At 47.1% G+C, this 21,559-nt stretch overlaps 6 protein-coding genes and 1 pseudogene across 7 annotated transcripts; 6 read left to right on the plus strand and 1 right to left on the minus strand.

The window, feature by feature from the left end:
• Positions 1-34: 34 nt before the first annotated feature.
• F4822DRAFT_348046 (fungal-specific transcription factor domain-containing protein) lies at positions 35-2,234 on the plus strand. The gene is made up of 3 exons (XM_051455915.1): positions 35-233; positions 299-945; positions 1,007-2,234. Exons 1-3 carry the CDS (start codon positions 176-178, stop codon positions 1,817-1,819), a joined length of 1,518 nt encoding a protein of 505 aa, XP_051311349.1. The 5' UTR covers positions 35-175; the 3' UTR covers positions 1,820-2,234.
• On the minus strand, positions 1,872-4,042 carry F4822DRAFT_347901 (MFS general substrate transporter). Its single transcript, XM_051455914.1, has 6 exons — positions 3,584-4,042; positions 3,354-3,485; positions 3,062-3,302; positions 2,401-3,012; positions 2,303-2,350; positions 1,872-2,222 (listed from the first exon to the last, which is right to left on the minus strand). The coding sequence occupies exons 1-6, from the start codon at positions 3,776-3,778 to the stop codon at positions 1,924-1,926; spliced, it is 1,527 nt and encodes a 508-aa protein (XP_051311350.1). The 5' UTR covers positions 3,779-4,042; the 3' UTR covers positions 1,872-1,923.
• A 651-nt stretch (positions 4,043-4,693) lies between these two features.
• On the plus strand, positions 4,694-9,644 carry F4822DRAFT_347883 (Hydantoinase B/oxoprolinase-domain-containing protein). The gene is made up of 11 exons (XM_051455913.1): positions 4,694-4,880; positions 4,934-5,155; positions 5,208-6,154; positions 6,223-7,023; positions 7,092-7,347; positions 7,402-7,550; positions 7,601-7,712; positions 7,762-7,876; positions 7,935-8,087; positions 8,140-8,830; positions 8,903-9,644. The coding sequence occupies exons 1-11, from the start codon at positions 4,823-4,825 to the stop codon at positions 9,416-9,418; spliced, it is 4,020 nt and encodes a 1,339-aa protein (XP_051311351.1). The 5' UTR covers positions 4,694-4,822; the 3' UTR covers positions 9,419-9,644.
• Positions 9,645-10,432: 788 nt separating this feature from the next.
• On the plus strand, positions 10,433-12,648 carry F4822DRAFT_413514 (uncharacterized protein). Its single transcript, XM_051459054.1, has 2 exons — positions 10,433-10,637; positions 10,698-12,648. The coding sequence occupies exon 2, from the start codon at positions 11,088-11,090 to the stop codon at positions 12,270-12,272; it is 1,185 nt and encodes a 394-aa protein (XP_051311352.1). The 5' UTR covers positions 10,433-10,637; positions 10,698-11,087; the 3' UTR covers positions 12,273-12,648.
• Positions 12,649-13,617: 969 nt separating this feature from the next.
• F4822DRAFT_438249 (glycoside hydrolase family 31 protein) lies at positions 13,618-19,053 on the plus strand (the record flags this gene model as incomplete). The annotated part of the gene is made up of 4 exons (XM_051462494.1): positions 13,618-15,219; positions 15,275-16,310; positions 17,356-18,548; positions 18,661-19,053. The coding sequence occupies 4 exons, from the start codon at positions 13,618-13,620 to the stop codon at positions 19,051-19,053; spliced, it is 4,224 nt and encodes a 1,407-aa protein (XP_051311353.1).
• On the plus strand, positions 16,700-16,764 carry F4822DRAFT_t104 (annotated as a pseudogene). Its single transcript has one exon. The product of its transcript is annotated as a tRNA-OTHER (tRNA).
• Positions 19,054-20,016: 963 nt separating the features above from the next.
• On the plus strand, positions 20,017-20,985 carry F4822DRAFT_432434 (uncharacterized protein; the record flags this gene model as incomplete). Its single annotated transcript, XM_051461645.1, has 2 exons — positions 20,017-20,262; positions 20,386-20,985. The coding sequence occupies 2 exons, from the start codon at positions 20,017-20,019 to the stop codon at positions 20,983-20,985; spliced, it is 846 nt and encodes a 281-aa protein (XP_051311354.1).
• Between the last annotated feature and the right edge of the window lie 574 nt (positions 20,986-21,559).

Below are 21,559 nucleotides of genomic sequence, written 5' to 3' on the forward strand. Positions count from 1 at the left end.
CCCCCTCCTTTCTCAGCATCGGTCTGGACTCTAGGCTGACAAAGTGGCAACTTCGCCGAAGAATAAGGATATTATGCATAGAAGCCGGTAGTACGTGCATCAACATCGCATCAACCTGAAGTCAACCTCATACTATTGTTGATCATCTTCTACCCCTGTCTGTATCCAAAGAACCATGAGACCTCGTACGAAAGGCGAGTTGCGAACACGGAGTGGCTGCCGAAAATGCCGAGGTGAGATACCACATCAACAGCACTCACCTTGAATCCGCAACTCATAACTCATAACACGATTTTAGAGCGACGAGTCAAATGTCCGGAGCAACGTCCTATATGTGGCCATTGCCGACGATTAGGCTTCACCTGCCGATATGAAACCAGGTTGAACTGGCAAGATGCAATTCTACCTGAATGTGATGACACTCTTTCACGACGGCTACCCGAGGACCTTTTAATCTCTATCCAAAGTTGGATGTTTCTCAACACGAGCCAAGCCGACTTCAATCCGGATAGCCCTCAGATCGCACCGGAGATCAGCCAGTCTTATTCTTTACCCGAGGACCTTGAGTATCCGTATCCGCAATATCTCTCCCCGTTCCGCCTAGGGGAAGCTGAGAATTATCTCTGGAGCTACTTTACTGAGTCCATGACTACACGAATTGTCATTGACCCTAATTTTAACCCTTATCGGGATATTATATTGAAGATGGCGGCTTGTTCCCAAGAGGGGCCGCTCTTCCAATGCATACTAGCAGTAGCTGCAAACCAGTTGCAAAGTATTGGCCGGAGCGAATACAACCAAGTAACATGGCTTCACAGAGCTAAGGCATTGCGCCTCTTAAGATCTCAAATTACACAACTAGCTTCTGGAGAAACACGCAACGTGGGTTACGAGACTTCGAAGGATCAAGTCATTGCGTCGACTATTATGTTGACCTTTTTTGAGGTTAGTCTGAATAACCCCCCTAGTATCATAAGCGAGGAATTATACTAATTGATTACCAAAGATCTCAAAGGATTGTTCGGATTCATGGACAGTGCATGCTGATTTCGCGCGAACCTTTCTTTCCTCTCGTTTGGAGGACTTGGGCCACTTAAGCGCCGAACAAGAAGCTCTTCTTTATTTCGCCGTGACCTACTTCGTCTCACACGACATTTTGGCCGCGACAGGGGGTACAGTTACGGAAACCTCCGAGATGGTCGCCGAAATGTGTAACAAAGTGGATAAATCAACTATCCTAGCTTTGACCGGATGTTCAAGGGATTTACTTATCTTAATCTCTGAGATAAATCAAATGGGCTGCTCATTGATTGGACAATCACATCAAGACCAACTTCCGCCCGCAATACAGCAACGCCGAGATGATGTTGAGAAACTCCTTCATCAACTACGTCAAGAAGTTCCAGAAGAGTTCAAATCATCCAAATCCGAATTTGCCGTTATCGCAGAAGTGAAAAGACTCGCGGCTCTGTTATATCTTTATTCCAGGATAGACGGTGCCTCGCCCCATGACCCACACATGGTATCAATAACTCAGCAAATCTTGGCGCTCGTTCCCGAAATTTCTCTACGTACCCACACAGGCCTTTGGCCCCTTTTTATTGTAGCAACATTGGGTATCCGCCCGGAATGCGACGAAGAGAGAAAGCTCATTCTAGGTCGGCTCGTCGCTCTTCAACAGACGAGGCAACTAGCTAGTGTCAAGAAAGCTCGATTAATCATCGAAGATGTCTGGAAATCACGAGATTTACGGCCTCGTGAGTCGAGAGGATGGAATATCCTGCAAGGAAGGAGACATGGTGCTATCAGTTTGGCATGAATTATTGCTCCTATTGTCTAATAAATTCTGTCCCTATCGCCAACATACACTCAACATCGCCCGTCTTCTCTCGGCGTCAATTTTGTACCAGTCGTACAAAGCCTCTAGGTAGTATAACGGAAGCCAGTTTGTTTTATGTCAGTCTCGTCGATGAACCCATCAGCGGTGCCTTCGTGTACTTCCTCTGGTTTACCGAACTTGCGGTCCCTTCGCTTGTTTTCCCAGGCTCCGAAGACCCAATATGCCAGCAGGATAAGCATACACGCGCAATAACATACCAACATAGCTATAACACTGCTCACGTATTTGGGCGCTTCGTTGCTTCTAAAAGTCTGGGGTCCGATCAGGTTTCCGGCCGCATAACCTATAGTGACCATACTGTATGAGACGGCCTTCTTCGTCACTGCAATGATGAATGTTAGTATCTGCCTCCAAAAAAAAGTTGAACACTGTTAACTGATGTAAGAGTAGGTAGTCACTTACTACCAGCAGTATTTGCCTGAATAAGGGATATGCCAACAACGTATGGGGCTATTGCCAGTCAGTACACCAGGTCAACATTCGTGGGGCACAAAACTTACGCCAATAAAAGTACATAAAATACAATCCCACCATTTGAGCGGCAACGTTGGTCCGTGGTAATCCGTATACCAAGGCGGTTCCAAAAATGGGAAGCAATAAAGCAAGCGAGGCAGTTAGTGCTCGCCTGTTGTGCCACTTCGCTGCGAGATATCCAAAGGCCCAAGCGCCACCAGTAGCCAAAATACCGAATGGCATCGTGAGCAGGCTAGAAACAAGGGGGCTATACCCTAAATTGTTGATAATGATCGATCCGAACGCTTGGAGCCCACCGTTGGGGATGTTGATGGTAATGTTGAATAAGACGATCAGCCATACCCTCGGGTCAATCAGTGCTTCCCAGACTTGATCCCACTTCCACACCCTGTTGGCGATACCAGTTCGATTCGCCGCGAGTCGCCTTGTAGCATGATATTTTTGCTCCGGTGTAAAGAAAAACGCATTCATGGGGCTGTCCGGCAAGACAAACCATAAGAATATCGAATAGACCACGTTGATCGACCCCGTTAAGAGATAGAGGTACTGCCATTTCAGCAATGGAGCGGATGCAGGAATGTATCCGATAACCCAGGCGAAAAAGCCGTTGAAGATTGACGAGAAGTATGCGAAGATGACTGGAAAATGTTAGGGAAACCCACTAGGCTGGATATATTCAGTACCTACTTCCGTTCCTAGGTGGTTGCTCTTCCTTCTTGTAAAACGACGCAACGAGCACTGTGAAACATGGCGTTGAAACGGCTTCGAGGAAACCTAGCAAGAATCGCAGGCCCATGAAGCCGGACCAGGTTCGGCACGCCGCGTACATCAAGGTGCAAATCGACCATAACAAGGAGCCGACCGCGAGAAGTTTCCCAGCGGGCACTCGTTGTACAAGCCATGAAGCTGGAATCAACCCAATCAAAGTCTCCAGAAAGATAAGCGATGATATTCAATAGTTGGGGTGCTGTCCACTTACACCCAATGGAAGGATGCTACCAAGCCAGCTATATTGTTGGCCAACCATGCCATTATCCTTTTGGAACCCATATAAGGAGGCTGTCCCTATTTCTACTTTGTCGACGGCGGAGAGGGTCGCGGTGAACACCAACTAAAAGGGGTAAGGTTATTTTACAGACTCGTGTCGCAATTGCAACTCAGGAGTGTAACTTGAACGCAAGTAATAAATATTCATTGAATGGAGCTTACCAAAGGAATCATCCAAGAGTCAATCTTTTTTACAATCGCCTTCTCCTGCTCTGGAGTCATCGGGCCAAATTCTTCATGATTCGCGAGGTACTTTGCGGCCTCATCCAACTCCCGATCATCAATCTTGGATGACTCGCCGACCACAGCTGAGGTGGCCGGCTGCAGAAAGTCGTCGCGTTTGATATCCGAGGACATTATATAAAGTAATGAGTAGAATCAAATTACCAAAAAAACGAACTCTGTGACTTGCGAATATCTAACGCGTCTCTACTCCGTGGGTACCTCATTCATTTCCCAGGACTTTATAGACAGGATCAACCTACGCTTGACGGCACTTGGGGCTTATCAGTCTGGGGTTGGTGTCACCACCACAACCCAGGCTTCGAAGCCCCCAAGCTACCGGTTCCCTGCAAGACTCCACATGCTTTGAAAAGTAGTCTATACCAGGAACAGTTATCTTAGCAGTTTAAAAAAGGACACGACGCGTTCGAGAAACCTGACACTTAGTATCCTCCGCGACGATTTAACTTGATTCGGATAGAATTCGTCAATTATCTTCATGGCCCTATACAATAGCATATCTGGGCGCAGAGATAGATAGTGATGGTCTGATACGCATCTGCATTTTCCAGACCCTCGGTACGAAGCTCAACCTGATAGCCCCCTGGAGATACAGTGGATACCTTCCTACACTTAGCTTTAAGTCCACGACATTATAGGTGCCTATTGGGGTAGGTAATTCAGGGGAGATTGTGAATATGATTGGTCAAGACGTATCGGAATTGACCCGTGATTTGGTCTGAAAAAAAAAAACGAGGAACTCGAATCGACGTGCATTAGTCTCCGAGGACGCGTACGAATTCGGTATCTCTTCATACTGTGCTGTATCTGCGGGGAAATGATTTGCTGGACTCCACTAAACGACTGGGGATCGCCCAGATAATGGGGACAACTCCAAAGGGACGGATCGGCCATCCCCATCTCAAGCTACGACAATACGTAGTAGTGTAATTCGAAGTCCATCAGCTGATATGTCGGCAGCTTGTTGGCATCTCGAAACGACGGCCCAAATCATCGGGTTCATGTCGCCGGTCGTCGACACGGCTCCGGTGCCGGATCATCATTCCTTTTCCTTCGTGATGGTGTCTCGTATATTAACACGGGTTTCCTCAGGCTTATCGGCATCCGTGTCTCATTCAGAGCAGCAGCTCACCGAATTCAGACACACACCAAGTCAAGATGGCTGTCGGATCACTTCCCTTAGCAGTTGAGCCCAAGAGCGTGAAATTTGCCATTGGTTAGTAAAATTATATTCGTGTTACAAGTGGCTTGCAGCTAATTTCCTTTAAGACCGAGGTGGCACCTTCACAGATGTTTTTGCCGCTGTGCCAGGACGGGAAGACATAGTCCTGAAACTATTGTCCGTTGATCCTAGTAGCTATGACGATGCGCCGGCAGAAGGTATCCGTCGGGTACTTGAAAGTATCTCCGGCCAGCAGATTCCTAGAGGGACCCCGATCCCCAAAGATTTAATCCATTCGATTCGGATGGGAACGACTGTCGCCACAAATGGTGAGTATCCGATCTTATCATTTTTGAAGGCCGACGCACTGACCCACCACAGCCTTACTGGAAAGAAAAGGAACAAGACACGCGTTCGTCGTGAACCAAGGTTTTCGCGACTTATTAGAAATTGGCTACCAGTCAAGACCGAAGTTATTTGAACTCGGCATCAAGAAACCGGAACTTCTCTACGAGACAGTGGTTGAAGTCTCTGAGCGCATCACCGTCGAGGAATTCGACGAAGATGTCACAAAAGACAGCCGACCACCACTGGAGGAGGTCCCCGGTGTCCTCGTAAAGGCCATCACCGGCGACATCCTCCGTATAATACGACCTCTAGATGAGGCGGAAGTACGAGAAAAACTTAACAAGCTTAAGGCCGAGGGTATCGAGACGCTAGCTATATGTTTAGCACACTCGTATATCTACCCAACACACGAGAATCGCATCGCGGAGATCGCAAAGGAGATCGGATTCACTCATGTATCGACGTCATCTTCGGTTGGCGCGAATATGATCAAGATGATCTCGCGTGGTAGCTCCGCTTCCGCTGACGCGTATCTTACGCCCGAGATCGTCCGCTACGTATCCGGATTCGCTAAAGTCTTTGCCGACGGTAACCTCGATGGCGTTTCGTGCGAGTTCATGCAATCCGATGGTGGTCTAGTAAGTCACAAGAACTTCAACGGTTTGAAGGGAATTCTTAGCGGACCGGCCGGTGGTGTTGTTGGCCATGCGCGAACTTCATATGATGGGAATTCTCCTATCGTAGGGTTTGACATGGGTGGTACCAGCACAGACGTTTCACGTTATGGTGGATCATTCGAACACGTTTTCGAGACTACTACTGCTGGTGTTTCCATTCAATCTCCGCAGCTTGATATTAATACTGTAGCTGCTGGAGGTGGCTCTATGTTATTCTGGAAGGATGGTCTGTTTAAAGTCGGTCCCGATTCAGCTGGAGCGCATCCAGGTCCGGCTTCATATAGGAAAGGAGGACCGCTCACGGTAAGTTACATCCCCGCCATTGACTTCATCGGTTCGTAAGTGGACTATTGCTTACAGTATTCTTAAAGGTCACCGACGCAAATCTGTTCCTTGGAAGGATAATACCGGATTATTTCCCTAAGATCTTCGGCGAAACTGAGGATCTTCCTCTAGACGTCGAGATTGTAGTGAAGAAGTTTGAGGAGCTTACGGCGCAAATCAATAAGGACACAGGTCGTTCTATGACCCCAGTTGAGGTCGCGCACGGCTTCATCGACGTAGCCAACGAGTCGATGAGTCGTCCCATTCGCGCACTTACGGAAGCTCGTGGGTTCGAAACTGCGCAACACAACCTTGCGACATTTGGAGGTGCTGGTGGTCAACATGCCTGCGAAATCGCTAAGAAGCTGGGCATTAAGAGAATAGTTATCCACAAATACTCCAGTATACTCTCGGCATATGGAATGGCGTTAGCAGAGGTTGTCCAGGAAGCCCAAGAGCCAAGCTCCGAAATCCTGTCCGAGGAATCCCTCCCAAGGTTAATGGCTCGAACGAAGGACCTTAAAGCAAAGGTCACTGAAGGACTCCTCACACAAGGAATCCAGAACGATTCAATCGTACACGAAGAATACCTAAACCTCAGATATGCCGGCACAGATACCAATTTTATGATCCTATCTCCTGTTGACGGAGACTGGAGATCGGCGCTCGAAAAAGAGCATCTAAGAGAGTTATCTTTCATCTTCCCTAAGGATAAGAAAGTTCATATCGACGATGTACGAGTTCGAGGTGTTGGCAAATCCACAGAGGTTAGCCAGGATAACTCAAAGTTGGTGAAGGAGCTAAGGCTCCATGCATTCTCGGAAGTCGGTGATGGCGAAGACAGAACGGTAAGATTTCACCCATGAATTCGGCATATATGGATTCAGTCAGAATGTGTGATGCTAACATCTAACAGACACAAACCTACTTCGCTGAAGGCGGTCTACAAGACACAAAGGTCTTCCAATTGAATACACTTACGCCTAGTAGCATTGTAGCCGGACCAGCAATAATTATTGACAACACTCAAACTATAGTAGTCGTTCCTGGCTCTCAAGCGCGGATTCTGACCTCGCACGTCGTTGTCGATTTAGTCGATGAGAAGCCGCAACAGCCCCAAGAGGAACAAGAGCTGGTAGTAGACCCCATCAAGCTGTCCATTTTTGGCCATCGTAAGATAATTCGATCTAATCTCCTTACTTTCAAATTACTAATTAAATGAATAGGATTTATGAGCATCGCGGAGCAAATGGGCAGGACTCTACAGAAGACCAGTATCTCCATCAACATCAAGGAACGCCTGGATTTCTCATGTGCTATATTCAGCCCAGACGGCGAGTTAGTCGCAAATGCGCCCCACGTACCAGTTCATCTTGTAAGCTTCACCCATTTCCACCTAGATCTCGTTATTCTAATATCTCGCAGGGTAGCATGTCGTATGCTGTCAAGTATCAGCACAACCTCCACCTAGGAAAGCTTCGACCTGGCGATGTACTAGTGTCTAACCATCCTGAGAGCGGTGGAACCCATCTTCCAGGTGAGTCCAATTTTAATGATAACTTTAGCAGCCATATTGACAAGCTCAGATATTACGGTCATCACACCCGTTTTCGATACAGATAACAAAACAATCTGCTTCTTCTGCGCCAGTAGAGGCCACCATCTCGATATCGGTGGATTCCGTGGTAACTCTATGCCACCGTCAGTGCAAACCTTTTCTTCTTCTTCTTCCACTATTACATCGCTTACATCTAACTAGTGATTCTACCGAGCTATGGCAAGAAGGTGCTGCTATCAGGTCATTCTTCTTGGTTCGTGATAATCACTTCGATGAAGAGGGTATTGTCAAGATCCTTCTGGAACCTGGGAACCACCCCAATTGTAGTGGCTCAAGACGGTTGGCCGACAACTTGTGAGTTCAATTAATTTAATCGTCGCGTTAACACCAGCTAACCCACCCATAGGTCGGATCTAAAGGCGCAGGTGGCCGCAAACACCAAGGGAAGCAACCTTATCAAGGCTTTAATGGAAGAGTATGGAAAACACACCGTTCACTTTTATATGTCAAAGATTCAAGAGAACGCCGAGGTCGCCGTCCGAGGTTATCTAAAGTCCGCTTACAAGAAATATGGATCGAAGCCGCTCAAGGCGAAGCAATTCCTAGACAATGGGTCTATGATGCAAGTCGCGATCACTATAGACGAAGATGGCTTCGGAACGTTCGATTTCACCGGGACATCATGCGAAATGCTGTCGAACATGAACGCACCGCCGGCGATCACCTACTCCGCACTTATCTACACACTACGACTCCTAATCGGCTCGGATATTCCGCTTAACCAAGGCTGTCTCGCACCTACGAAAGTCATCCTCCCCAAGAACTGTTTCCTTAATCCTTCCGAGGGCCCAGCAGTCTGCTGTGGCAACACGCTCACCTCTCAGCGTCTAGTCGACTTGCTACTCAACGCATTCCGAGCTGCGTCAGGATCTCAAGGTTGTATGAACTGCTTCGGATTTTTCGGCAACTGCAAAGACGAGTCGGGTGAGCCCCAGAGTGGCTTTGGCTTCAGCTATGGCGAGACTATCTGCGGTGGTGAGGGCGCTGGTCCGACTTGGCATGGTGCTAGTGCCGTACAAATCCACATGACCAATACTGTTAGTTTACCCTCCAGCCCAATCACCACTGTTAAAATATTCGATACATTTGCTAACCATGTTTTTCTATAGCGTACGACCGATATCGAAATCATCGAAAAGCGATACCCCGTCCTAGTCCGCGAATTTTCTATACGTAAGGGTAGCGGCGGTCGTGGCAAATTCAATGGTGGCTGCGGTATCGTCAGAGATTGGGAGTGCCGATACCCTCTTACATACGGTCTCATCACCGAGCGACGCGTTCACCGACCCTACGGCATGATGGGTGGCGAGCCCGGCGCATCGGGCGCCAATTTCTGGGTTCAGAAACAGGAGGACGGCAATGAGCGCTGGATTAACATTGGATCTAGGGGCCAAGTCGATATGAAGGAGGGCGATCGATGCGTCATACATACTCCCGGAGGTGGAGGTTGGGGCGTCCCGGATGATGTTGACGAAGATGACGAGTTCTTCGGGGGTGTAGTTCGTGCGGTGGAAAGTGTAAATGGGGTTAATGGAGTGAATGGGACGAAAGAGGCGAAGGTAGTGTATCCGAGGGCTACGGGGAGCTTTCACACATTTTCGGCCGCGCAGGAGGCATCATCTTAGTTTGATGGGGCATTGACGTTGGTATGTAGGTACCTAGGTAGGATTTTTTGCTAAACAAATGGTTTTAAGCGCTCTAGGTATGCATCATATGAAGCGCGATTAACTCAAGTCACGGTACATTTCAGTCAGTGGATTTACCTATTACGTCACCCATAATGTGAGCTTTGTCCAAGAACAAAACACCTGTAGGAACAATAGAGTGAAAATAAATTATATATAATTACTAGGTACGCTACGGCTTACCCGTGACACCAGTCAATTTCCTAAAATCAGCAATCGAACTCCGATATGTCGTCGGAGTTAATGGAGGCGAAGGGATAGCAATACCCTTGCCCTTATCGTTGTCGTCGTTGTTATCATTATTGACGACGTCCCTCATTTCAATACCAGCTTCTTCATTAGCTGCAACATCACCGCGCTCGAGGTCGGGATCACCTTTTTTCCAGGAGTTGTAGGCGTCAACGGCGACCAGAATCCACGCAAGTCCGAAAGTGGCGAAAAATAGTGTGAGGAAAACGATCATTGCTATTTTACCTTCGGCTTGGACACTTGGTGATCTTTCAGAATCGCGGGATTGGAATAACGAACCTATTTTGCTCTGTGCTTAAGCCAACCACCTAATTAATATACATACCTAGATATTTGAACGATAGTGATTTTCAGTGTGAAAAAAAAATAGTCTTAGTTTGCTCCAAGTCGAAAATATCATTACGAGGCGCGTCTGCTAAATTAAATGTCCCCAATAACTCATATCGTGTTCCCAAACAACCATGTTGTTTATAGTCAATAATTCGTGCTTATGTTCTTTCAATGTTCAAAGGGTTGGTGTCAACAATAGTGATGTTTGGCCCACCTTACCAATGTTACGATCGCATACCTCTAAGGTTCATATGAAGCGTTCCAGCAGCACCTGGCTGATAGCTTCAGCCCCTCATGAACCTTGTATGACGCATATATGGCAGATTTAAAATTTCTTGAAAATAACTTTGTGATTTTGAAGTCAACAGCAAAATAGTTTATTCTACCTAGAACAAGCTAAATGGAACTTAACGACAAGGGATTGACATTATATGTTATCATACCTATGATGATAACATATAATGTAGACGAGCCCAAGAATGTCCTATTGGCATTGGGATGACGCAGGAGTTACCATTCTTCATTCGGGCCATACTGTCTAAACTATATGGATATTTTATCTAAAAACCACGAAAAGAAAGTATGTAGACTTTATCCCCGGTGAGAAAAAAAACCTTACTAAATCATATGTTTTATTCAGGAAAAATTGATCTTGCGATGATTGAATTCCTTTTAACGCGTGGGGGAAGGCCCTAAGTAAAGGTTTCAAAAGCGCCATACAGTTCAGGTCTGGACTTCCAAGTCAAATGAACCAAAATTGACCGATTGCTATCCACCGACTCCTCTAAAATCTACTTCTGCGTTTTCTTCTGTGGAGTCAAACGCCGTGGATTAGATTGATTCGGCTTCCCGGTGCCCTTCAGAGTTGCGGCGCGGATCAAGGATTCGGGGCTAATTAGAGCAATTTTAGTGATTGCCGCATGATGCTACGCCTTATTAACGTGCATACCTATGTACCTACTTAAGGTAGGTACATAGGTCTCTTCGCAATATTCAATCGATTATTCAACTTGAACTGTTTATCGACATTATGCTTGAACGGTTGAGCACCGAACTCATAGAACACATAGCATTTTCTTTAGAGGATCGAGCAGATCTTCTGACTCTGCGCCTTGTTAGCCGAAGACTCAACAATGCAACTTATAGGGTATTCGGCAGAGCTTGGTTTGGAACCATTCTGTTGAAGTTCATACCGGAATCTCTTCCTAGAGTCGCAGACATCGCGCATCACCCGTTACTACGAGAAAGCGTACGCCATATAAAAGTTGGCATTGGCAACGAAAAGCAATATGCCGAATTTGGCTTTCTAAATCCAGCATTGCCATCCGCGAAAGATGCACAAGATCTCCTAGCTTCCTTCCCCAACTGCGATGAAATCACTGTCACCGATTATTATGACGATTGCACAATCCAAGATGGGTTCTCTGCCCTGTACACAGTTAATTTTATGTTCCTAGTGCTTGCTCGTCTTCGCATCAAAACCTTCAACATCTATGTTCGAAATATCCAAGCGTTTAAACATGCCCACCTATTATTTGATACTGTCAAGTCAGCGCCTTTTCGGTCATCGTGGTCCCACATACAACACATAAATTTTTGGTGGCAGCCGGGCATCGCATTAGCGAAAATAACGTCGAATCTCGTTCTAGAAGCGGTGAATCTTCGAACATTAATCTTAAAATGTGTCCTTTCACAAGTTGTCAATCAACTTCTCCAGCGAATAGCCGAATCGCCAACAGTCCCCGCCGTCAAGCATCTTGAGCTAAGTGCCTGGAGGCCGCTTTCACCAGAAATATTCTCGAGCGCTATTCTCCGTTTTAAAGATAGCCTAGAGTCGCTTACACTATACCGCACTCGGACTGACTGGGAACCCTTTTTCGCCCTGCTGGGAAAAGAAAGCTTCCCCCATCTAGGGACTATTACATTTAGAGGTTCTCATAATATTTTTCTCTGTCCGCTACGAATGAATCAAAACGCCTTGTCGCAGTACGGAGGAGACCTTGAGTTCACCTTGCGGGACTATGCGGGGAAGTCCCGAGTATGCGGAATGAGGTATCGCAGTTCTCCGCCTGGAATACAACATATGCTACAGACACTTGGAAGGAATTCCATCTATACTAGTAATTCGTCGAGGCGGGAGAGAAGTCCTGGATTGCCTGATATGAAAACTTATACGGGAGATACGGTTGGGAGGGTAGTTAATGATCTTCTATAATTCCGTTTGGATTTACATAAGGTCATATCAGGTGTGGTGTTACGCAAGATTCTTGATGAATCCTGATCTCATCCAGTTGGTCAAGCAGAATAGGGGTGCTGAATCTCATCGTAGCACAGCGGCCGCTATCCCACTGTGACTTCCTCAAATAAATTCCGGGCCGAGCCAGCCCCGTGCCGCATTGAATCACACAACATAGAACGGAGCCGTCTCCGTGAGGAAGGAGAGGACAGTATAGCAGATTGCGGGGTAGCTCGGCGGGGTCGGAACTAAGTAATTCGTACCTCGGTACCCAGTTCCCTCTCTTGAATAGAATTCTCTAACATTTCATCCTTTCTTATAGAATTGATTAATAGAATTTTCTGGATACGATGAATATTGATGTCTGATGGGGTGACTTTATAATGCGTGTACAAATTATACTTGCGACATCCTGGGCGCTTAGGACGTACTATATGTGACTGTATTTGGCTCTAGGCGGTTTATTCTCCGAATTACGTATCGCAGCCCTTCTTCTTCGACGTCCTTGCTTGTTCCTATTTCGGGCTCGGCATTGGATTATACGCTAGGCTTTCAGTGTAAGAGGATTTGGGCGCACATTCGTTTAGAAATTCTTATGTTGCACTAAAGTAGCTTCGCTCGCAACGTCCGGCGCCCGGACTTGTGGCGATGCGCAACAGTTTGACTGTCTTTACCGGCCTATCTGTGCCCGAGGAGCACCAACCTGGTCCATTTGCGTCTATGATTGGCGCCGGTACTTAACAGCCTCAGGCTTTAGCTCCAATTACCGATACCACGATGGCGAAGTAACAAGTCTTATTCAACGATACATCGTGGAGTTCCCATGTTCTAAGCGTTTAGCGACCCACATATATCCCTTCCAGTTTTGAAGCATGACTATGTGCGTACCTAATGCATAAAGTCATGCACGTGAAGGAATATTCTAGCTTGCATAGCTCGCGATTCTCCAACAGATAGTAATAATGGAAGTCGCTCCATCCCGCGGGATAGTCGCCCCCTCTCCGATTCCCCCGAAAGGGAAACTTGAAAGGAGCTCTCTAGGCCATTGTAACTCAAATTTGCCCATCCAGGTAGAAACCGGCGAATACTAAGGTAAGAGTAACCGAGATACCTAACATATTAACTCTATAACCATTCAAAGTTGTGGCAACTGCTTGGGCAAATGCATGTGTAATTGCTTGCATACAACTAAGTCCCTTACCTCGACCTCTTGCTCTTGTAATTCTACCTTTATACCCCTCATTGATCCTTGGTAGAGCTGTGGTGGTTAGCATAGTAGCCTCGAAGAAATCTTTGCTTATTTTTCTTTCACTTTATATAAACCATGTTTCAGCAATATGAACGCGTACCGAAGCACTATGTGTTGGATGCTCAACAAGAGACTGGATCGAAGACCCCTTCTCTAGCTCTCGTCTCTGCCGGTAGAAATGATGGCGAAATATGTCACTTTGGCTTCGAAGCATTGCGTCCGAACGTATTTCGCACCACATTCACTACATCCAAGCATGTGCTTCCGATACATCCCAGTGCAAACCGTCCAGAACCTACCTTCGGGAGCATCAACCCTGAAGTCAACATTGATGCGGAAAGACATTCGCAGACAATCAAGATCGGGGACACCAAGATCGATATTGACTGGTCTAACACGCCAGTTATATCCCTTTTCCTGGATGGCCAATCGAAACCAATTCATCGGGACCTGGACTTTAGGTCGTATGCCATTGATGGCACCGGAGTTTCCCACTATCTGACCTACAAGACGGATAGCCTATATGTCGGTCTAGGAGAGAAAGCAGCACCGATGAACTTGAGCGGACGTGGTTTCAGCATCACGGCAAGCGATACATTTGGGTACGATGCATATCGCACAGATCCATTGTATAAGCATATCCCTCTGTTGATTAAAGTCACTCCCGAAGGCTGCGTCGGTATCTTCTCAACCTCTCATGCTCGGTCGACATGGGCTATTGGCTCCGAACTTGATGGCATGTGGGGCCACTTCAAGGTATATCGACAGGCCCATGGCGGGTTGGAAGAATACATCATTGTTGGGAAGACGGTCGCCGAGATTGTACGATCCTACGCCGAGCTTGTTGGTTTCCCGTTGCTTGTACCTCGCTACATGATGGGATATGTCGGCGGCGGAATGAAATATAGCATGGAAGACTCGCCAAGAGCATGCGATTCGATCCTCAACTTCATCAAAAATGCCGAATTACATGGGATGCCGTGTTCTGCTTTCCAAATGAGTTCCGGATACACTGTAGCTGAAACGGTGCCTAAGACGAGAAATGTGTTCACTTGGAACCGGCACCGCTTCCCAGACCCTCGGGAATTCACACGCGAATGCCATAAACATGGAGTCCGTCTATTGGCAAATGTTAAACCGTACGTCTTGGCGAATCATCCAGCCTATACGGAACTATCGCGGATCGGAGCTTTCTTCAAGGATCCAGACACCAAGACTACCGCTGTTACACGACTTTGGAGTGCGGGAGGAGGAGAGAGTGGAGAAGGTAGCCACCTCGACTTCACATCCAAAGCAGGGTACAATTGGTGGTATAACGGAGTCAAGGACCTCAAAAAGGTCGGAATCGATGTTATGTGGAATGATAACAATGAGTACAATATTCCCAATGACAGCTGGGAATGTGCACTTGAAACCGTTGATATACCCCCAGGTGAAACCCGAAATCATATTGGATTGTGGGGTCGAGCATTGAATACTGAGCTCAATGGTAAGAGTTCTCACGATGCGACGCTTGAATCCGAGCCTGGGGTCCGCCCTTTTGTCCTCACCCGTAGCGCAACGGCGGGAACCATGAGATATTGCGCCAGCTCATGGAGCGGCGATAATGTGACGAGCTGGGAAGGGATGAAGGGAGCTAATTCGTTGGCTTTGAACGCGGGATTCTCCTTAATCCAAGTAAGTTTGAAATCAATCCCCTCAGATGCGAAATCCCCCAATCTCACTGTTCAAGTGCTACGGCCATGATATCGGCGGCTTCGAAGGTCCCCAACCAACGCCAGAGCTTCTCGTTCGTTGGATACAACTTGGCGTTCACTCTCCACGCTTCGCCATTAATTGTTATAAAACCAACCCCGACGATAATCTTATTGGCGAAGTCATCGAGCCATGGCAGTATCCATCCGTGGAGCCAATTATTCGAAACACTATTAAGCGTAGGTATGAGTTGGTTCCGTATACGTATGCTGGCATTCTGCGATCTCATCGTGAAGCGATTCCTCCTCAGCGATGGACTGGCTGGGGTTACGAGTCAGACCCCGAAGTTTGGTCCAAGAAGATTCTTCAAGGGGATACACAATATTGGTTTGGAGATTCCCTACTCATCTCGGGCGTCTATGAGCCTGGTGTTTCGAGCGCACGTGTCTATCTTCCGAAGCGTAATGACGATGATCCGGGGTATTTGAATCTCTCAGCGCCATACCAATATCTCGAAGCTGGCAAATGGCACGAAATCTCTTCAGAATGGTACACCTCAATCCCCGTAATCGCACGTATTGGCTCTGCAGTCCCTATCGGAAAGTCGAAGCCGACTACATGTATCGCAGATGAGGACCCAGAGTTCCCTGGTATGGAAAAAGATAACTATCGTGGAGTGGAGATATTCCCCCCAGCAATCGTCCGGTATCCCCACTGCCCCACCGGGTATGGGAATGAGCATTTGAAAATAGAGAATTCGACTGTTCGAACTGAGACGCAATGGTTCCACTACTCATGGCTTGAAGATGATGGCGTAAGTCTGGCTGAGAAGGCCGATGCTTGCGAGGTTAGCATCGCGTATGGTGTGTCAAGTAACGAGATTCGCGTTAAGGTGGAGCTTCTGAAGGAGGGTAAATTTGAGCCCTTATGGTTGAAAAATGATATTACTGTAGTACTTCCAGTCGGCGAAGAACGCGTTGTCAGGTTAGAAGACGGCGGAGATACTGATTTGGAAGACCTTGGACGCGATGAGAAAGGTCGACATATTTGGAAGGTTCGTGTCGAAGTGAAGGGTGGGAATTAGGATACATACTAGGTATCTAGATACAAGGTACCTACTTGGGGGACGGACAATATATGTACCTGGAGGTATTTTTACAACTCTACAGCATGACACTATGTAATTTCCACAAGAATTACTTTTGGACGGGCTTCGGACTTATAATTACAAGATGGCTTCTCGTACTACACAATTAAGAGTCTCTCTCTGGGCCATTGGTTGAACTAGCGATATCTCCAGTCGCTATGAAGACGAACCAATCAGAAATACGCCGATGTCTCACCCACTGCTGGGTAATAATATAGCAAAATACCGCAAAAATTTTCATCGTCAAACGGACGCATCAGTGGTTTGTGAGTAATTCCTCGTCCAGCTCAATGTCTTCAACACCAACTAACCAAAATCTAATAGAGTGGTAAAATCCATCGTTGCCATCGATGGGCCCCGCGTTCGATTCGCGGCTGATGCATTTCTTTTTCTATTTTTGCGATCGTTTCTTTTTTTATATGACCTATCGGATGAGGGTTTACATTCCCCGCGATCGTCTCTATATATACCAAAGAGAGAAATAATGCACGAAGCAAGTCATCATATAGACCGTGTATTTATTTTGCTTTTTATCAGCTTAAGGTTGCTGCCTCTCGTTCGTATCTAAGTATACACCTTATTTCTCTTCGATTCATGCCAAAATCAGAAGTACATGTGTGTATACTGGAGTATTTCGTAGCTATTAATATCAATGGATACGACTCTTCAATGATAAGGATGCGGTAATTCGCAGCGGATTGTAACCACGGGAGGCCGCCACCCAGTTTCAACCCCTGCCGCCTCTCATCCTTCAGCACCGAAGATCGCTCATGACATGAGCAGCTTGCCGCTCCCTCAATCGCCCAGCTTCAAGCTTCTCACTGCATAATAATCGCGATCGATTCTAATTATATATCGTCTCTGCGTGTATCATTTCTTTCGCTGTTATGAATTACTGTACTGTGTAATCAGCGGTAGGTAGGTAGGTATGTAGTTATGATACTACGCAAATGAAGCCCCCTCCTCTTAAGTCTACCGCGCCGTCATCGCTATGGATGAGTTCGCGCAACTAGCCCGCGAGACATTCGAAGGTTCCCAGCGATACGGCGACTCAAGTCTCGGACCTAATGCCGAGCATCGCGCGATTACCGTAAACCTATTTCCCGCAACACCGGCAAGATACGACGAGAATTTCATAAAAATCGAGAACCTAGGCGCATTTTTCAGAAATGGACCGAGGAGCAGTGATGGCAGCATTTCAAGCGGTAGCACAACACCGGTAGGAGAAAAACCATTGGCTTCGCTCAAGCTCGTTACTCTCGATAGTCGGCTGGAGACCTGGTCCAATTACTACCCCTCCTTGTGGGTCGCCAAGCATGTCTTCCTCGACCTCATCGATGCGATGGGAATGAACCCGGCGGCATTATGGCTTCTGCGCAACGAGTACGACGGCTTTCATTACTTTCCCTCGACATCTTCGCCGGCTGATACGGGATATCCGGTGTTTTACGAAGACGAGTATAAGAGGGAGAAAAAGGAAGATATAGAAGAACAAGCAGAGAAAGACGAGGAGAAGGAGAAGGAGAAGGAGGAAGAGGAAGAGGAAGAGGAAGGAGAAGAGAAGAAGGGCCTTGATACATACTACATTGGCACATCTAGCTTTGTGCTAGTATGGACTTTTGACCCCAAACGACTGCAAACATACGCGCTGTGGATCTTACGATGGCGCGCTCCCGTCGAGGACATGATTCCCGCGCCAGACATGCCAATGGCCTGGTTTCTTCATGTTCTCCGACGGCACTGCGGACATGTGCGCTCGCCCTTTCTCCTCGGCTACGTCGCAGCTCTTAGCGCATGCTGCAACTCAGACTTGGACAATTCCTACCGAGCACACGCAGTACGGCTTATGGAACGGGACACAGGGTACCACGACACGATCTCGGGGGGTATTGTGGAGCGCATGGGTATGGTACGGATATCAGGTTTTATCAAGGAAACCGGCGAGGTGTTGAACCATATCACGAATAACCAACGCCATTTTCGCTTCCTGGATTCGGTGCTGAATTTCATCGTCGAGAATGCAGTGATAGGGATCGAAGAACAGTGGGGTGAGGATAGCACGCAGAAATTAGCAGCTGCGATACCCTCGCTCAAGAGGCGCATGCATGCGTCGCAAGAGTATTTGGGATATTTGAAGGAGCGTGCTGAGCGTTTGTCTGCTGTGGTAAGGTCCTTTTCAATCCATCTTGAAAACCCGTTCTCTTTCCGATACTTTGTCAAGCCAGAAATCCGTATGTCTTATAAAACGGCCATACTAACAGCAACCTCACCGGTAGCTCTTCACCCTCCTAACGCACGAAGATTCTGCAACCCACGCCGAGCTAGCCGACGCAAGCCGACGTATCGCAGAAGCATCCAAGCGTGATAGCTCCTCAATGAAGACAGTAGCAGTCATGACAATGGCGTTCCTACCCGCAACTTTCATCGCAGCGCTTTTCTCGGTGCCCTCGCTGGATTGGCAGGCCACTAATGGTCCCGTGATTCAAAACAATTTCTGGGTTTATTGGGCCTTTACTTTACCTGCTACCGCTATCGTTTTTGGGTTATGGGTTTTGTTAGATAATCGGACGACAGGTGATGGTGATAACGATGATAGAGGACACCGTGGTAAAGCTCGTGTGACTGAGGATGAGGAGAGGCCACGGACGGCGAGGAGTAAACTTGGATGAAAAAGGGACTTGATCTGTAAACTTCCCAATTAGGACCACCATTATAACATCTAACCCTCTATTACTTAAGTATGATTCATCGAGGCGAATAATTCCCCCATTAATTGTAGGCGATAGGGCATTTAAGACTATGTCGTCGACGAACGATGATTTTATTACGTGCGTTAGGTGGTTCGGTCGCTGTCGGCGGGGCTGTTAGGTACATGCTACAGTGGCTCTGCCCTACAAACACTAGTGCAAACTAGTTACATGGTCAGACAAAGGCACAAAGAAACAATAAACCCAAATATGGAGAGGAAAAAAGAGTCGCACTTCCCTTCAAAATTTCCTGTGAGGCGCCAAAGCTTAATGAAAGACGGTGCATTAGACCAAGTTTACTTGGGTACTTTCTTACGATAGTGGGACAATCAGTCAGCAAAAAGAGAGGAGAGAAGGTACGCTCTAGTGGACAGACAAAGCAGGATTCACGTGCCACTTCATGATTGTGTTAAAAGAATGCCTTTATCTATCTAAATAGTATATATCTAAGTATGACAAGGCAATTGTTTAATTTTTTTTTTCTCTTGTAGGTATTTGCTCTCTAAGGTGATTCCAAAAAAATCCACGTGTTCGGGTGTCAGTCAGTCAGTCAGTCCCAGTTCAAGAGCAGAACTACCTACACCCTTAATTGCCTTGGGACAATTAGATAATTCGACTGGTCACTGCGTAAGTTTGCAACCTCGCACTCTTTTTATCCTTACTGCCTCGTTATCTATTTACATCTTTAAAAAGGGTAACAATCTTTGCGCGCCTTGAGCTTGGACGAGTAGGAAACCTTTGCACAAGCCGCTCGGATTGAGTGATTTGGTTATTTCCTAAACCCCCTTTTTTATTTCCTCCCATCTCTACTCCTTTGCATTCCGGACATTCACACACATGCCTTCCCGATATTCTTTCGTGATGTATCGCGACCATCATAATAAGATGGCGGAAGATACGCCAGAAGTAAACCCGATGGCAGACATGCGTCACGCCCGAGAAACCGTCTCAACTTTTCAAAAGCACATCGAGCGACTTGAAGTAGACGAAACACGCCCGCGCAGTCCTGTACTTCTAGAACCATGGGAGTCCAAAATTAAGCGCCACAGGTCCAATAATTCAGACGGCAGTTCTTCGCGCAGAGGTATATCTTTATCATCAACAAGATGGAACAAGAGTGTCGGAAAGGAGGTAAGTAACACCCGAGACTATTATCAATCCATTGCCTCCTCGGAGGAGTAAAAACTCACAATTCTATAAATTCAAAATTGTTTGCTCTCCAAAATCACTAGAAAATTACTAATCCTTCCGCAGTGGGCTGAGTCCCGTTCCGGAGCTCTGTGGCATGAAATTTCCAACGCTCTCGAGGATGTCGCAAAGCAATTCAAGGGCGTCGACTCAACAGCACTAAAGGAATTCGTCAGCACACGCCAGATATTAGAATTAGGAACCGAATTCGTGCGGATCTACCGTTGCGGGAGTAAGGCACTCGCAGCCGTAGAGAAGCCACCGTATGCAGCCGGCGCGCTGTTCTGGAGCCTGCAAGGAGTGAAGCAGGGCGACACGCGCGCATCGCAATGGACGCGTGCTAGTGCCGAGAGACAAAAGGAATGGGACCTTTCTGGTCACCTCGCGCGTTTCGTACTCCTAGCTGATGGTTACCGCCGACAAGCCGATCGCGAGGATTGGGATACGTGGAACACGGATTTTGCGACAAATACGAGCCTCTATTTGTGCATCCTGCGCTGTTTCTTGATAAGAGACAAGAAACAACGGGAGCTAGCGCAAGAGCGAGAGTTGGGACTCACCCAACAGCCGCAAGAGACTCAGGATCGAGATTCCGTGCCGCGAAAACGAAGTTCTCGTAGTAGTAGTAGCAGGTTTTCCCGAAGCAGCAGAGGAACATCGAACTAAATTAGGGGCAACATCTCAAGGACGGGCGTTCGGGGACAGGAATACTGGTTGGATCCTAGCTGGTAAGCTGGAGATGGAATGCTTTATGAATGCGCGCATAGGCGGATTTGCATGATGCTACAGCATAGGAGTTCGCAGGCGTCTTTACTTTTAATTAGTGATACCAGGCATAACAATGCCACAGATAAATTGAGCTTCTTATATGGTATTGATTGTAGGTTCACTTAGCATAGAATGAGTGCTCGATGATTTCAATCGATATCGTATTAATAAGTTACCTAGTGCCTGGGTACCCAACCAACGCGAATCAAGATAATGCCATAATTTTATTTTTTCCCCGTGAAAGAATGAAGATAAAGAGGATAAAAATAGGCAGATCGCTGGAAGCCTTAGAAGTTCCGTTCATTTATCTCTCGTCGTTATCGCCCTTATCGCTACCCTGAAATTGGAAGGAATGTACATCAGAGAGCTATCCTAATTCGGCTATGCGGCGCTAATGCTACCCCTACGCTAACTTAGAGCGGACTGTGGTAGGTACATAACATGGGTGAGGAAGGTACCTAGGTAACGATTT

Source organism: Hypoxylon trugodes, assembly GCF_022578975.1.
Source record: "Hypoxylon trugodes strain CBS 135444 unplaced genomic scaffold F4822scaffold_8, whole genome shotgun sequence".
NCBI lineage: Eukaryota > Fungi > Ascomycota > Sordariomycetes > Xylariales > Hypoxylaceae > Hypoxylon > Hypoxylon trugodes.

What these genes read in the sequence shown, in the direction of transcription:
- F4822DRAFT_348046 (XM_051455915.1), top strand. Translation starts at nt 176, where the DNA reads ATGAGACCTCGTACGAAAGGCGAGTTGCGAACACGGAGTGGCTGCCGA. An exon ending in TGGCTGCCGAAAATGCCGAG is followed by an intron (nt 234 to 298) that starts GTGAGATACCAC and finishes ACACGATTTTAG; the next exon opens with AGCGACGAGTCAAATGTCCG. An exon ending in TTATGTTGACCTTTTTTGAG is followed by an intron (nt 946 to 1,006) that starts GTTAGTCTGAAT and finishes TGATTACCAAAG; the next exon opens with ATCTCAAAGGATTGTTCGGA.
- F4822DRAFT_347901 (XM_051455914.1), bottom strand. Translation starts at nt 3,778, where the DNA reads ATGTCCTCGGATATCAAACGCGACGACTTTCTGCAGCCGGCCACCTCA. An exon ending in GTAGCATCCTTCCATTGGGT is followed by an intron (nt 3,303 to 3,353) that starts GTAAGTGGACAG and finishes ATCTTTCTGGAG; the next exon opens with ACTTTGATTGGGTTGATTCC. An exon ending in TCAGGCAAATACTGCTGGTA is followed by an intron (nt 2,223 to 2,302) that starts GTAAGTGACTAC and finishes TCATCATTGCAG; the next exon opens with TGACGAAGAAGGCCGTCTCA.
- F4822DRAFT_347883 (XM_051455913.1), top strand. Translation starts at nt 4,823, where the DNA reads ATGGCTGTCGGATCACTTCCCTTAGCAGTTGAGCCCAAGAGCGTGAAA. An exon ending in GGAAAGGAGGACCGCTCACG is followed by an intron (nt 6,155 to 6,222) that starts GTAAGTTACATC and finishes GTATTCTTAAAG; the next exon opens with GTCACCGACGCAAATCTGTT. An exon ending in CGGTGGAACCCATCTTCCAG is followed by an intron (nt 7,713 to 7,761) that starts GTGAGTCCAATT and finishes TGACAAGCTCAG; the next exon opens with ATATTACGGTCATCACACCC.
- F4822DRAFT_413514 (XM_051459054.1), top strand. Translation starts at nt 11,088, where the DNA reads ATGCTTGAACGGTTGAGCACCGAACTCATAGAACACATAGCATTTTCT.